The 12,784-nt window shown below is 41.1% G+C and overlaps 1 protein-coding gene across 1 annotated transcript in view; it reads right to left on the reverse strand.

Annotated features, from left to right (window-relative positions):
- dock2 (dedicator of cytokinesis 2) overlaps positions 1 to 12,449 on the reverse strand; it is a 99,237-nt gene extending 86,788 nt beyond the window's left edge. The window contains exons 1-13 of the mRNA XM_026194526.2: positions 12,290 to 12,449; positions 10,375 to 10,458; positions 7,907 to 7,947; positions 7,662 to 7,717; positions 7,457 to 7,553; positions 7,220 to 7,368; positions 6,818 to 6,953; positions 6,017 to 6,174; positions 4,734 to 4,815; positions 4,427 to 4,562; positions 2,860 to 2,935; positions 2,623 to 2,699; positions 277 to 527 (exon numbers count right to left, since the gene is read on the reverse strand). Of these exons, the coding sequence (XP_026050311.1) occupies positions 277 to 527; positions 2,623 to 2,699; positions 2,860 to 2,935; positions 4,427 to 4,562; positions 4,734 to 4,815; positions 6,017 to 6,174; positions 6,818 to 6,953; positions 7,220 to 7,368; positions 7,457 to 7,553; positions 7,662 to 7,717; positions 7,907 to 7,947; positions 10,375 to 10,458; positions 12,290 to 12,332 (1,386 nt within the window). The 5' untranslated portion in view covers positions 12,333 to 12,449. The remainder of the gene's footprint in view (positions 1 to 276; positions 528 to 2,622; positions 2,700 to 2,859; positions 2,936 to 4,426; positions 4,563 to 4,733; positions 4,816 to 6,016; positions 6,175 to 6,817; positions 6,954 to 7,219; positions 7,369 to 7,456; positions 7,554 to 7,661; positions 7,718 to 7,906; positions 7,948 to 10,374; positions 10,459 to 12,289) is intronic.
- Positions 12,450 to 12,784: the final 335 nt, after the last annotated feature.

A 12,784-nucleotide genomic window follows, 5' to 3' on the forward strand; every position in this document is an offset into this window, starting at 1 on the left:
GTGTGTGCATCCATGTATGCCTAAGATGGATTTGCCTTCTGGGATAAATCCGTATCCATTTGCCCTGACTATGAGAGGGTGAGTAAGTGTTTCATCAGTACCGTGCTTGCTCAATGACCTACACCACCTCAATCATTTAATACACAACATATACTTTTGCACCCGCACACTTTATCTATACCCTAGACACACACAAACCAATCACAGTTCATAGAAATCCCTCTCCTCTTTGAATCCATTGATATGCTCTGTCCCTGTTATTTCACATTTCCTCACCTGTATGACTTTGCCCTCCTCATCACAGACCCACATGATGACCTCTACGTTTTTCTGGGTTGTCTTGTTGTATTTGTCGAAGTCTCCGCCCTGTAAGGTGAGGTAGATGTCATTGCGAACATCTCCAGGCATAATGATCTCTGGGAAGCCAAGCTTCCGGGCTACCACGGTGCTGCGGTCCACGAGGTGAGGGTATTCCTTCCGAATCTGCACAATGTCCCCCACCAGAGCCTTCATGGTGACCCACAGCCCTATGGATAAGAGAATGAAGAAGACTATGTATTAGAGATGGAGGAAGAGAATGTACTACTGAAAAAAAAAAAAAAGATGCGATAATGACTTTATATACGTTTTTTCCTTATACATATTATTCTTCTGCACTACATAAAGTGTGATGCAGAGTTGTGGTTGTGTTGGTTAAAAGAAGCTAGGAAGAGGCTTTTCAAGCTTATATCTGGTCACATTTCTAGTTAAAGCCATGAGATTTATATTTTGTGTAGAGCTGCCATGGGTATGCTTTGTTGGGAACCCTGAAGCACATATGAAATCTTCCTATTCTGGCTTTGGAAATCTTAATGCCGGTAAATCTGAGCAGGTCTCAGGTGACCAGCCCCGTCCTCAGTTGCCTCACATGTTTCGCTGGCTCCATTCTCAACTGCAAGACCGGGCCCAGGCTCAAACCCAAACCCAGCTCCAAGCCCAGCTTTGTGGCAGCTGTGGCTAGAAGATCAGTGGATGCGCCAGCTTCTCCAGTCTGCATACTGAAGTATGTTTGATCAAGACACTGAACCCAGAGTTGCCTCTGATGCATCAGAGTGTGAGTTCGTGTGAAAATGGTATAGAAAAAAAGTTCTTTGAATGTATGTGAATGAGCACTGTAGCAAAAAGTGGTTTGAGCACACAGTTAGAGTAAGGGTACGCATTATATACCAGTCAGTTTATGGTATCATAAAACTTTTTATGCTTATTCTTCAAGCATACATGCGTTTCTGTAAAATGCAACAGACCAGAAAGAGAAAGATGCACAGATAAGATTTGGCCTGCAGGACCATCTATCATATAAAACAACCTGTGTAAAAACAGTGTATTTTAATGGGCACGAGCATAAACTGAATATTTTAAAGAACTTTGCAAGACCAAACCTTAGCAAATTTAAGAGCGTTTGCATGTAAACACAGGCACCACTCAAGTCTTCTTTAAACGAGGGATCGCAAAACGAGTGTTCATTTATTTCTCTGTGGGAATGTAAATTCAAATGGAAGCCAAATAAATGAAAATAACTTCAAGGACCTGTAGTATTAAAACTGAATTTAAAAAAAACTTTAAGATGTTTTCAGGACCAACAGAAACCCTGAAACATGAGGCCTGAGGGCTGAACTTAATGGATGCTTTATTTTATGTAAAAGGTTACTGTTATTTATGGGAAACATGATATTAAAATGAACTGAGGATGTGCTGGCATTGCAGACAAGACTGCAATAAATGCTGGAAAATTGCTGTGTCCCATTTAGGAAATGGGAGCAAAGGGGGAAAAGAAAAGATGGAGGTATTATTATTATCAACAGAATTTACTTCTAAAGAAAATGGACTCTCAGAGGGTTTCAGAGAAATTAGGTGAAAAAGCAAAGAAAAGGAATTGGGAATCAAAAGGGGAAAAAGAGGTGAGCTATTTTAGGGAAATACATAGGTGGTGAAATCTAGACTGTGTTACAAACCTACATTTTCAAGGATAACCACAGACCTACAGGGAAAACACTCAATGTGTTTTGTGTGTGTGTGTGTGTGTGTGTGTCTGGACAGTAGCAAAAGCACCTAAAAGAGAGGAAGGAGAGATTAGGGGTGAGTAATGTTAAGAGCAGGCATCTGGTGGCCTCAAGTGTTCCTTCCATATCTGCTTGTTCAAGTGCTCCTTTCATTTTCCAGGTTATGCCCAGGGCCTTCAGGAGTGAGAGGAGGATAAAAGCTGAGCGATATGACAGTGCAGTCGGATATGCGGGGTTACTCTATGTGGAACAAGACAGTGTCACCCATAGGGGTTGTCAAAGTCTGCCATAAACATGAGGTAGTGAGCAGCAAGACTAGAGTCTGGTCAGGGAGAAATGGAGGTTAAGTAATATGAAAACACCAGCTCAAGGGTGGGTGCCATACATCAGGATAATGTCCTTCATTCTCCACCCTAGTGCAGAGAAAAGAGGCGAGGATGCAATGAAGAACTGCCATTTTATCTAACCACAAATGACTGGAGCATATACAGTCCAGTGGGAACCTTCAGTGCGTGCAGGACTTTTGCAAGAACTGCCACATGACTAGGAACAAAGAACAAAGCCTGGGATTGCAAAACTGTACCTTGGCCACCACTGTCTCCTCGTGATGTTGTCACTTTGTTCAGTAAGGTGTGGAGAAAGTCATTTTCTGCAACTACCCTGGAGTCAAACATACAAACACAAAGAAAACATTCATATGCAGAAAATTACAGTACTGTTTTCTTAATTTTATAGGTAATAGATTTTCAGGTTTTTAATTGCTAAGAAAAGGTCAGAGAGAGGTGGAGTGGGAAAAAAAGAAACAAGAAACAGGACATACGGGAAAAAGGGGATGAAATACTGCTTCTCTTCATCGCATTCAATCTTCCCTTTGATGATATCACTGATGTCCATCACTGCCAAGAAGAGAAAACAAATGTGTCTGTGATGACAGAATCAAACAAGTACTAGGTTGTAATCCGTACTGAGGTTTCACATTAGCAAAACACCACATTAGAAAGACTGGCCTCCTCATTGCTCGTTGTGAAGTTACATGAGGATATAGGCAACTTAGAAGTGAGATTCCAAGAAGCCAAAAGTGTAAAAAAAAAGGGCTTTACAGTCACCGTCAACATTTTAGCTTTGTACAAAGGATAGCTCCCAGGTGTAAGTATGTTCAATAATACCTGCAGCAGCACAAGCAGAAGCAAAACAATGTTGACCTTTAGAGCAGCGGGCCCCAACCCCCGGGCCTCGGACCGGTCCGTGAGTCGTTTGGTACCGGGCCCGGAGAGTTGAGGCTCAGGTCTGAAATGTATGTTTTTCAGGGTTTTTATCGGTTTTCAGCGTTATTTTGTTATTCTTTTTATCGTTAACTCGGTTTTCCTGGGTCTTTTCACGTGTGTTATGAATAAATCATATTTTTTTCAGTACCGGTACTAGTTTTATTGTGTTGTATTTATCCGCGACACCTTAAAGGCCGGTCCGTGTTGTCGGGCATAAACTGGTCCGTGGCGCAAAAAAAGGTTGCTTTAGAGAACACAAGTAATAATGATTGAAGCACCTAACAAAAGTCATTATTGATGGTAAAACTGGTGGAATTTGGTAATGAAATGAGATGTGTTAGCCTTTTCTCCTGTGAATCGGATGAAAGCTTCTGTTGTTTTACGGGTGGCTGTAGCTCAGGTGGCAGAGCAGGTCAGCCACTAATCAGAAGGTCGGTGGTTCGATCCCAGGCTGCCTCCTGGCTGTATGCCAAATATCCTTGGGCAAGATACTAACCCCATGTTTGCCTATTGGTGGTGGTCAGAGGGCCCGGTGGCGCCAGTGTCCGGCAGCCTCGCCTCTGTCAGTGCGCCCCAGGGCAGCTGTGGCTACACTGTAGCTTGCCATTGCCAGTGTATGAATGGGTGAATGACTGAATGTAGTGCAAAGCGCTTTGGGGTCCTTAGTGACTGAGTAAAGCGCTATACAAATGCAGGCCATTTCCCATTTGACCCTCAACATTAATCAAAAAGACACGCTCAGTTACCTTGAGGTCACCAGTATGCTCACAAAGCATTTACAAAGCTACTTTTTTAAAAAAAAAAAAGGGTTTTAACCCTGCACTTTTTAAATTCACAGACTTGCAGTCTTCTTCACTGCCTTCAAATTATGCAATAGTGTGTTTCCTGTTCACTATATCCGATGATTAGTGTTCAATATATCTGTTCATTAGTGCAAAAGTGTGTCATAATTTGAAGTCACGTATATGTAACAAAACTAAAATAAACATTGCTTATCGCTGAACTAGCAAACACTGACAATGAAGATTGCCAATGTACTTTTTCCACTCCTTGATCACTAGAGCTAGAAATTTAGTAGCATGTTGGAAAAAAAAACCTCTGCATTGTCTCTTCATGACTTACCTGCAACCCCAAAAGGCCTCCTCAGGCCCTGAGTAAACTTCTTGTTGTTTGCTTCTTTCAGGTCCATCCTGCCTACTCTTACAATCTGACAGATCAAATAAATCTTCTCTCTGCTCAGGTCTTTGTTTCCCAAGTCCTGTTGAGCAAAGACAAAAACAATTGTGTATGAAATAAATTCAGAAATCAGGAATAAAGGAACAAACAAACAAACAAAAATGCTATGTAATCTTCTGAAAAGAAATAGGTCACCTATTTCATCTCTCCACAGCTAAGAACAGTGTGACATTGCCCTCGTGTGGTCACTTACTGTAAAGACAACCTTCAGGTTGTTGAGCATGTCAATCTCTTTAGGAAAACCTTTGCTGCCCCAGCGTACTAAGTAGTTCTCACTGTACAAAGAAGGGTAAAGAGTTACAAATAAATAAATACACAAATAAATAAACATTTTTAAATTAATTTTACATTTTAGCAAGCAACCACATAAAGATTATCTCATCATTCATAATTAAATTTTCAGACATACTCTACTAGCCAAAATGAAACTGTGCACTGCAGCCTGACTGATGCACATGATTCACAATGAAAACAGTTTCAGTGAAACTTAAGCTCAAATCTTTGATCCCCTTGCAAACAGCTGTAACTACTAAATCTACCCTGTGTAGCTACATAAACATGTAAGAGACACTTTAAGGGAGGAGAATAGAAAAGCGGACCCCAAGAAAACCTGTGGGTGCAGTAAGGTTAAAAAAATTAGAAAAACCTAATATCTTTCTAAAATATTGAACCCTACTGTTCTTCACTTTTTTTCAGGGAGATGTGGATAAACATACCTCTGCGAAAAAAAAAGGTTTTCAAAGAAAATAGTAAATTATTTAAGCACATAAGCACAGATGAGACAGAAGTGAATCAGAGATCACAGCCAATGCAAGAAAATACAAAAGAGTAGCTGTGGATAATATATGTTATAAGAATAAGATGACAGACTTGGGTCTATCTTAATACTTTCAGCTTCTGTGGCTGAGACATAGATATAGCCAGTATGACAGTGAGTGACAGGGCTTAACGTCAGCACTGTCAGGCACCACACAGTGCTGCCACTCAGTATGTGCGGCCCTATAATTTGTAGTTTCTGTATATTTATTTTTGGCATGCCGTTGTTCACATTTAACAGGGCTTAGCAATAGAAGAGAAACAATGGAGAGGTATACAGACACAAGAAGAAATAGAAAAAAGGTTTTGCATATATGTTTTATACAGCAGAACAATTGAGGTAAGGTTAAAAACAACAACAACAACAACGACATCTAAACAAACAAGGGATGTAATTTTTTAGCTGGAACTATGATGTTAATTTCCAAAGAAGAATCAATTACATAAGAACAAAAATCGCCTTATCTTTCAGTCTGTATGTTTGTGATTTAACACAAAATAAAAAGTCACTTCCTTTCAGTGACACTGAAAAATATATAAGACCCGCAATAACTTTACTTCACAATGTGAAGCCAAATCTTCCTGAGCGTCTAATCCACCTGACAGGAACATATGTCTGAAACACCTTTAGGGAATACGGTAAGGAAAGAGAAGTGACACCTGATGATGGTTTGCTTATTGGGATCATAGAGGGACATGAAGAGCTCGGAGTCCTCTCCAATGCGACAGACAAAGTTCCTCACAAAGACGTAGAGGCTGTGGGTGGGGGAGGACTGGATCCGTGCTGAGATCCCGCTGTGGTCTGTCTGGATGTTGGACTGTGTGAGAGGAAATTAATTTTAGGAGATAACTACTGATGATGATTTAACAGGATAAAATTCCAACCAAAAGTGTTCATTTTGGCAAGGGTCTGATAAATGTGTTTGGCTGCTCTAATGTTTTATAATTAGTGGTTACTTTATTCTAAAATGCACCAGCTGCAGCTGCAGATTGTGGGTTTGTGCGGGAAATGGAAATCACTGAGTAAGAAAATCATCAGAAATCCATTCTGTCAATGAACTGAGTCAAGGCTGAAATGAAAAATTGGCTGGATGGAGTTGAAGTGGAGTTAAGCCAATTTGAAAGGAAGTGAATTCTTAATTAGTCCAAGCTAGCACACATGACTGGGAAGTAAAATGTATTATTTAAGGACTTTTTCACAAGGGTTAAGTTTTATTTTACTAATTTATTATTTTTTTAAAAAAGTAATAAAGTCGTTTTTCTACTTGTGTTTAGTTCAGGGTAACTTTTACGCGTACTTGTATTACCCCAATAATGGGGTAGAAGTTACTCCAGAAAAAAAAACTCCCTGGTTGTTGCTTCCAAGCTGAAAAAAACAACACTGTTGTGACTGTGACATCACATTCACCCTTGGAAAACATTTTCTATATGGCCCTCTCCTTCCTACAGTTTGTTATATACCTGCTCCTCTTTGATGCGTTCATTGATCTTGGCTGTGGCCTCCTCATGGGCCCGAAATAGACTGATGACGTTGGCTCGCTCTGGGTCCAAGATGTTCCCGTCGTCATCTCGAACAACCTGGTCCAATTCAAGGATCCTGGTGTGGGGAGTAATAGAGGGAAGATTGATACAAGGTGAACAAGGATGAGGGAAGAGCAACACAGGAACACAGCAAGGGGTATGGACTGGGAGGCAAAGGAATAGAGATTGCAAGACAAAGTTATCAGGAAAAGAACAGAAAGATGTTCAAAGGAGATCAAACTAACATGAATTATACAGTCAGTATGACAAAAATCTGGTTGGTTGATTAAGCTTTAAACAATGAGAAAGTATAAACATGTTTAAATATTAATGCAGGCGTACTTGTTGCCATAGTCAATCTTGGAAGTAACTTTCTGCTTTAGCTCCTTGAATTCATCACTAGGCAGGGTGCCAGACAGGAGCTGAGAACGCCACTCCATCAGTTCCCACATCAGCCTCTGGACCTGTTTGACACGTGCCTCTTTATTGGCCTGGAGAGGTAAATAAATGATGTTCGATTCAGGCGCACAAACACACGCACACACGAGTACAAAACGTGGCTCACTGTTTAATTCATACCACAAATAGCTGCTTCCATATGCTTCCCCACTCCCTCAACGTAGTGGTCACCTCCTTCACCAAGGGCATCTCTGCAGACAACACCACTTCCTCATCTCTGTCAGAGCATAAGTAATGGAAAATGGAACAAATTAAAAAAAAACTTTTACAGACAGTTAAAGATGCCTTATTTTTGGTACTGTTATTATTATTTTTTTTTACATACCCTCGTTTTTCAATTATGACTTCCTTAACTTGAACAAAACTGACTGGAAACATTCCCTGGAATACATGTAGAGGAGATGAATGAGGAAATGATAAGTGGTGATAGCTTGGAATATTCTTTTCCACAAGAAAGAATAAGAAAAGTAAAATTCTCACATGAATAAATCTGGCTGACCGCTAAAATGTGCTTTAAAGCTTTCTGTTAATGTAAATCTTCACTGATATTATGCTTGTGTAGGCTCTTACCTGTTGAGCTTTGTTCCTAGACAAGAAGCCTCTGTACCAACCTGAAAGACAAAGTGGCATCTTACTATCAAGACAGGAAATCAGGATAGCGTAGACTCTCTAATTGGAACAACATCACCACCTTAAGGGAGTCCAGCTCCATAATTTTGTGGAGATGGAGCTGGACTCCTGTAAAATGGTATCAAAGAGGGGGATGTTGTCCAACATTAGGACAATACCTCTGACCCACTCCATGACGTGCTGGTCAGTCACAAGAGGATGTTCTGTGAGAGACTGAGATTTCCCAAATGCACCACGGAACGACACAGGAAATCATTCCTACCCGTGGCCATCTCCCTGTACAAGTCCTCCATCTAATGCACAGTACAATAACTACACCGTTTTGCACATGCTCTACAGTGAAAATAACAAATAACAAGTTTTGCAGTTTAGAGTAAAATGTCAATCATATATATTTCACCTCTGCAATATTCTGGATATTTATAATTGAGCTATTTGTACATATTGGAGGCATTTCTTATATTTTGTAAAATTTGTGATATATTGTATTATTTAATACAGCTCGCACTGGAACGGTTCGCAGCCGAGTGTGAAGCAGCGGGAATGAGGATCAGCACCTCCAAATCTGAGGCCATGGTTCTCAGCCGGAAAAGGGTGGAGTGCCCACTCCGGGTCGGGGATGAGTTCCTGCCCCAAGTGGAGGAGTTCAAGTATCTCGGGGTCTTGTTCGCGAGTGATGGGAGAAGGGAGCCGGAGATCGACAGACGGATTGGGGCTGCAGCTGCAGTAATGCGGACGCTGCACCGGTCCGTCGTGGTGAAGAGGGAGCTGAGTGTAAAAGCGAAGCTCTCAATTTACCGGTCGATCTACGTCCCTACCCTCACCTATGGCCACGAGCTGTTGATAGTGACCGAAAGAACGAGATCGCGGATACAAGCGGCAGAAATGAGCTTCCTCCGAAGGGTGGCTGGCCTCTCCCTTAGAGATAGGGTGAGAAGTTCGGCCATCCGGGAGGGGCTCAGAGTAGAGCAGCTGCTGCTCCACATCGAAAGGAGCCAGCTGAGGTGGTTCGGGCATCTGACAAGGATGCCCCCTGGGCGCCTCCTGGGTGAGGTGTTCCAGGCATGTCCCACCGGGAGGAGGCCCCGGGGCAGACCCAGGACACGCTGGAGAGATTATATCTCTCGGCTGGCCTGGGAACGCCTTGGTATTCCCCCGGATAAGCTGGAGGAGGTGGCTGGGGAGAGGGAGGTCTGGGCCTCTTTGCTTAGGCTGCTGCCCCCGCGACCCGGTCCCGGATAAAGCGGATGAAGATGGATGGATGGATGTATTATTTAATTTAGTTCTTAATTTAGTCTGTTACTGTTATTGTCTTGGAGCAACTGTAACCACATAATTTCCCTAAGGATTAATAAAGTACTCTGATTCTGGAAGTTACAGCAATGTAATAGTTATACTCACTGGTCACTTTGTTAAGTACACCAGTTCAATTGCTTGCTACTGCAAATATTTAATCAGCCAATCACATATCAGCAACTCAGTACCTTTTCAAGACAACCTTAAGAAGTTCAAACAGAGTTTCAGAATGGGGGAGGAAAGGCGACTGAAGGGACTCTGAATGAGGCACTGTCGTTACAGCCAGGCTCGCTGGTCTGCCAGCTAAGAACTAAGGCTATAATGTGGTTGAGCACACCAAAATTGGATGGTAGAAAACTGGAAAAAAACATTGCCCGGTCTGATGAGTCTTGATTTCTGCTGCAATATTCAAATAGTAGGGTCTGACTTTGGTGTAAACAACATGTAAGCATGGAACCATCCGGCCTTGTATAAACAGTTCAGACAGATGGTGGTGTAATGGTGTTGGCGATATCGTGTTGGCACAGTTTGGACTCCTTAGTACCAGTTTAGCATTTTTTATCTGAATATTGCTCCCGACCATGCTCATCCTTTTATAGCCAGAGTGTACCCATCTTCTGATGGCCTCTAATGGCTGTTTCTGTGTGACAAAGCCCAAATCATCTGGCTAATTCCATAGACACCAAATCTCCATCCAGCCTTTTAGATTTGCATCAAGAAGATTCACTCTGCACCAACTGTGTTATGCTATCATGTGAACATGGACCAAACTTTCTGACGAATGTTTCCATCATCTTGTTGCATCTCTGCCAGGAAGAATTAAGGCAATGCTGAAGGCTAAACGGGGATTAAACCCAGTACAAGGATGTAAAAAGTAGCAGTTGAGCGTACATATTATTGTATTTTAAATGTATTTATCATGTTTATACTCCATAAAACATGATAAACGTCTAACTCTCACAAATGTAACATTTACAAAAACACGAACAAAATATGCTTACTAACATGCAGTTTTTCAATAACAAATAATTTCAAAGTTTTACACATCTATGTATAAAGTATTTGAACCACACTGACAAACCGGATAACCGACTTATTTAACAACATTTTACCTTCGCAAACCTCTTGGATGTGGACAGTTTCGCCCACCTCCAGGGAAAGGTGCTTCTCATTTTGGCCAACAAAGTTCCACTTTACTAAAAAAGAACAAAAAAAACATAAGTGAATAAAATAAAAATATACATAAATATATTGAATATATAAATAAGGTTATTGTTACAATGGAAAAATAAACTTGAACACAAACACTAAGTATGCAATGGCAAGCCTCGGTTACAGGAAGATTTTAGTACACACGGTAAGCTAGCTTGATTCGTGACGTCACACGTTATAAGGTTTTTTTTTAAAAAAAGGCTAACCAGTAAAAAAAAAAGTAGCAGTAAAACACAATAGTAGATGGCGACTAAGTAGCTTAAGGTAAATATAAATAGGTAGTCCAAATAAGTTAGTGTATCCAGATGCTGGCCAGCTGCAAACGGTGGCACACACGAGTAGGCAGGCAACGGAACAGGTTAAGGAGCAACGCCTTTCTTCAGTGGGCCTCAGGTTGGGTTTATGCGATAGTAAACAGCATTTCTTTAGGTTTTGGGCTGTTGATAATCCGGAGCTCTGGAGCAATTTAAAGACGTTAGTAGGCTCTTTTTTTCTGCTTTCTGTCTTTTCTTTAATGACTGTATCAGTCAAAATGATCGGATTTAGGAAACAGTGAAAGCAGCAGTGAGTAGCGACATGGGTTGCAGCCAAAGACCAGTTGCACGGCAGAGGAAAAGTGTGCAGAGCACCGACAGCTAAAGTCTATCATTCATCTTTGTGCAACAGTTCAGAGGTTTGCTCTCCTCCATTTGAGCTTAAAGATGGTTTGCCCTCAAGAAGAACTGCAGCTACAAAATGCCTGCTAATGAAATTCTGACTGTGCAAAAAACCAAGCAAAAAAGTCAGACTATTTCTAGACGATACTTAAACTGATAGAAAAGGAAAAGGAAGCTTATTTGTGCGCACTTCGTGAGACTAAATTGTCAACATTTTTTTTTTTTTGCATCAGACTTTTCTACTGTATTCAAACTTGAGACTTCCTTCTTCCCCCACTTCCTGTGTTGTAGTCTTACACAGACCAGGAAGATATTTATACTAGATACAATAAACAATATTTTCTTTGAGTAAGTATATTAGAAAGTGCTTTAAAATGACTTTTTAACCCACACCCACCATCAGCATCAGTCTCGTGCTATAAGTAGATGAACTACCCAGGTGAAAGAACCCTACATGGTCTATCTTTTTGCAAGTAGGTTAAATGATAAATCAATGCAGTGGCTGCAACAGACCAGTGAACCTCAGTTAATAAAGTCTGTATTAGAAGGCAGAAATCTGTGTCTTTTCCAAGTGTGTGACTGCACTGCATATCTAATGGCAACACACACTGATTAGCTCCGCCATATTAAACCCACATACATAACAGATAAACTGCACACTGTACTTGCCCATTCTAGGATTTGCTCCAAGCCAAAACCAGGCTTTCACTTTCAAAAATGAACATTTTTAAGGACTGTTTATCTTTTAGCTTCCGTATTTATGTGCTGCATGCTATGCAATTTGTAGAGATTGCCTACTTGCAGCTGCTTATTTCTCCATTTTTGCTTATGATTTTATCCCTTACAAACCACTGCAGAACCACTTCAGTGCAAATAAACTATAATTAGCGTAGTTGCACTGAAGTTAAATGATGAATAAGATTTCAGGATCTCAGTTCTTTGGAAGGATTAAAGCTGATGTCTACCTCCTAAAGCTCTTTGAGGCCTTTGGCACCTGCCTACATCCGCCAAGCAGGAAGTGATGGGAATCTATTTTTCTCATTTCTATTCATTCGCTGTATAGGCTAGCATCATACCGTAACAGAAAGGCACCATAAAAACTGGATGTGCCTGCACATCTCACACAAAGATACATACAAACAAGCACATGTTGACTTACCTACACCATACCGCTCTCTTGTGGTTTTCATCCAAGGAGCCATGATTGTGTGTAATCCTTTACCTACTTTATACTTTTGTCTTTAGAAATCTCCTAGTTTGTCCGTCCACCTTAACTTCTCATTTCTGCATTTTGTTAACGTTAAATGAAAGCAATAAGCCCATCCCCCTTTGCCTCTCTTCCCCTTCTGTCTCTTCTCTCTTCCTGCCTTCAGGCGGTTAAGAGGAAGTGGGTGAGTACAACAAGGTGGAGTCCTACAGCACCCGCAGGCTTTTGCAGCGTGCGATGTCTCTTATTTTCCTCATTTAGACTCGACGTGCCGTCATTATTCAAAGTAAAGCGTCAGTAACACACGATGACAGTTACAGAAGTGTTAGAGTCGAGAGGATGTCTGAGTGTCCAACCGGGCCTGTACGTGCACATTTTTTTTTGTGCTTTTTTTTAAAGATCTTTTCATGTTTTCATATCTGAAAAACGCAGGTTGTCTGCTTTCTC

This window comes from Astatotilapia calliptera, chromosome 2 (genome assembly GCF_964374335.1).
Source record: "Astatotilapia calliptera chromosome 2, fAstCal68.1, whole genome shotgun sequence".
Classification (NCBI taxonomy): Eukaryota; Metazoa; Chordata; class Actinopteri; order Cichliformes; family Cichlidae; genus Astatotilapia; species Astatotilapia calliptera.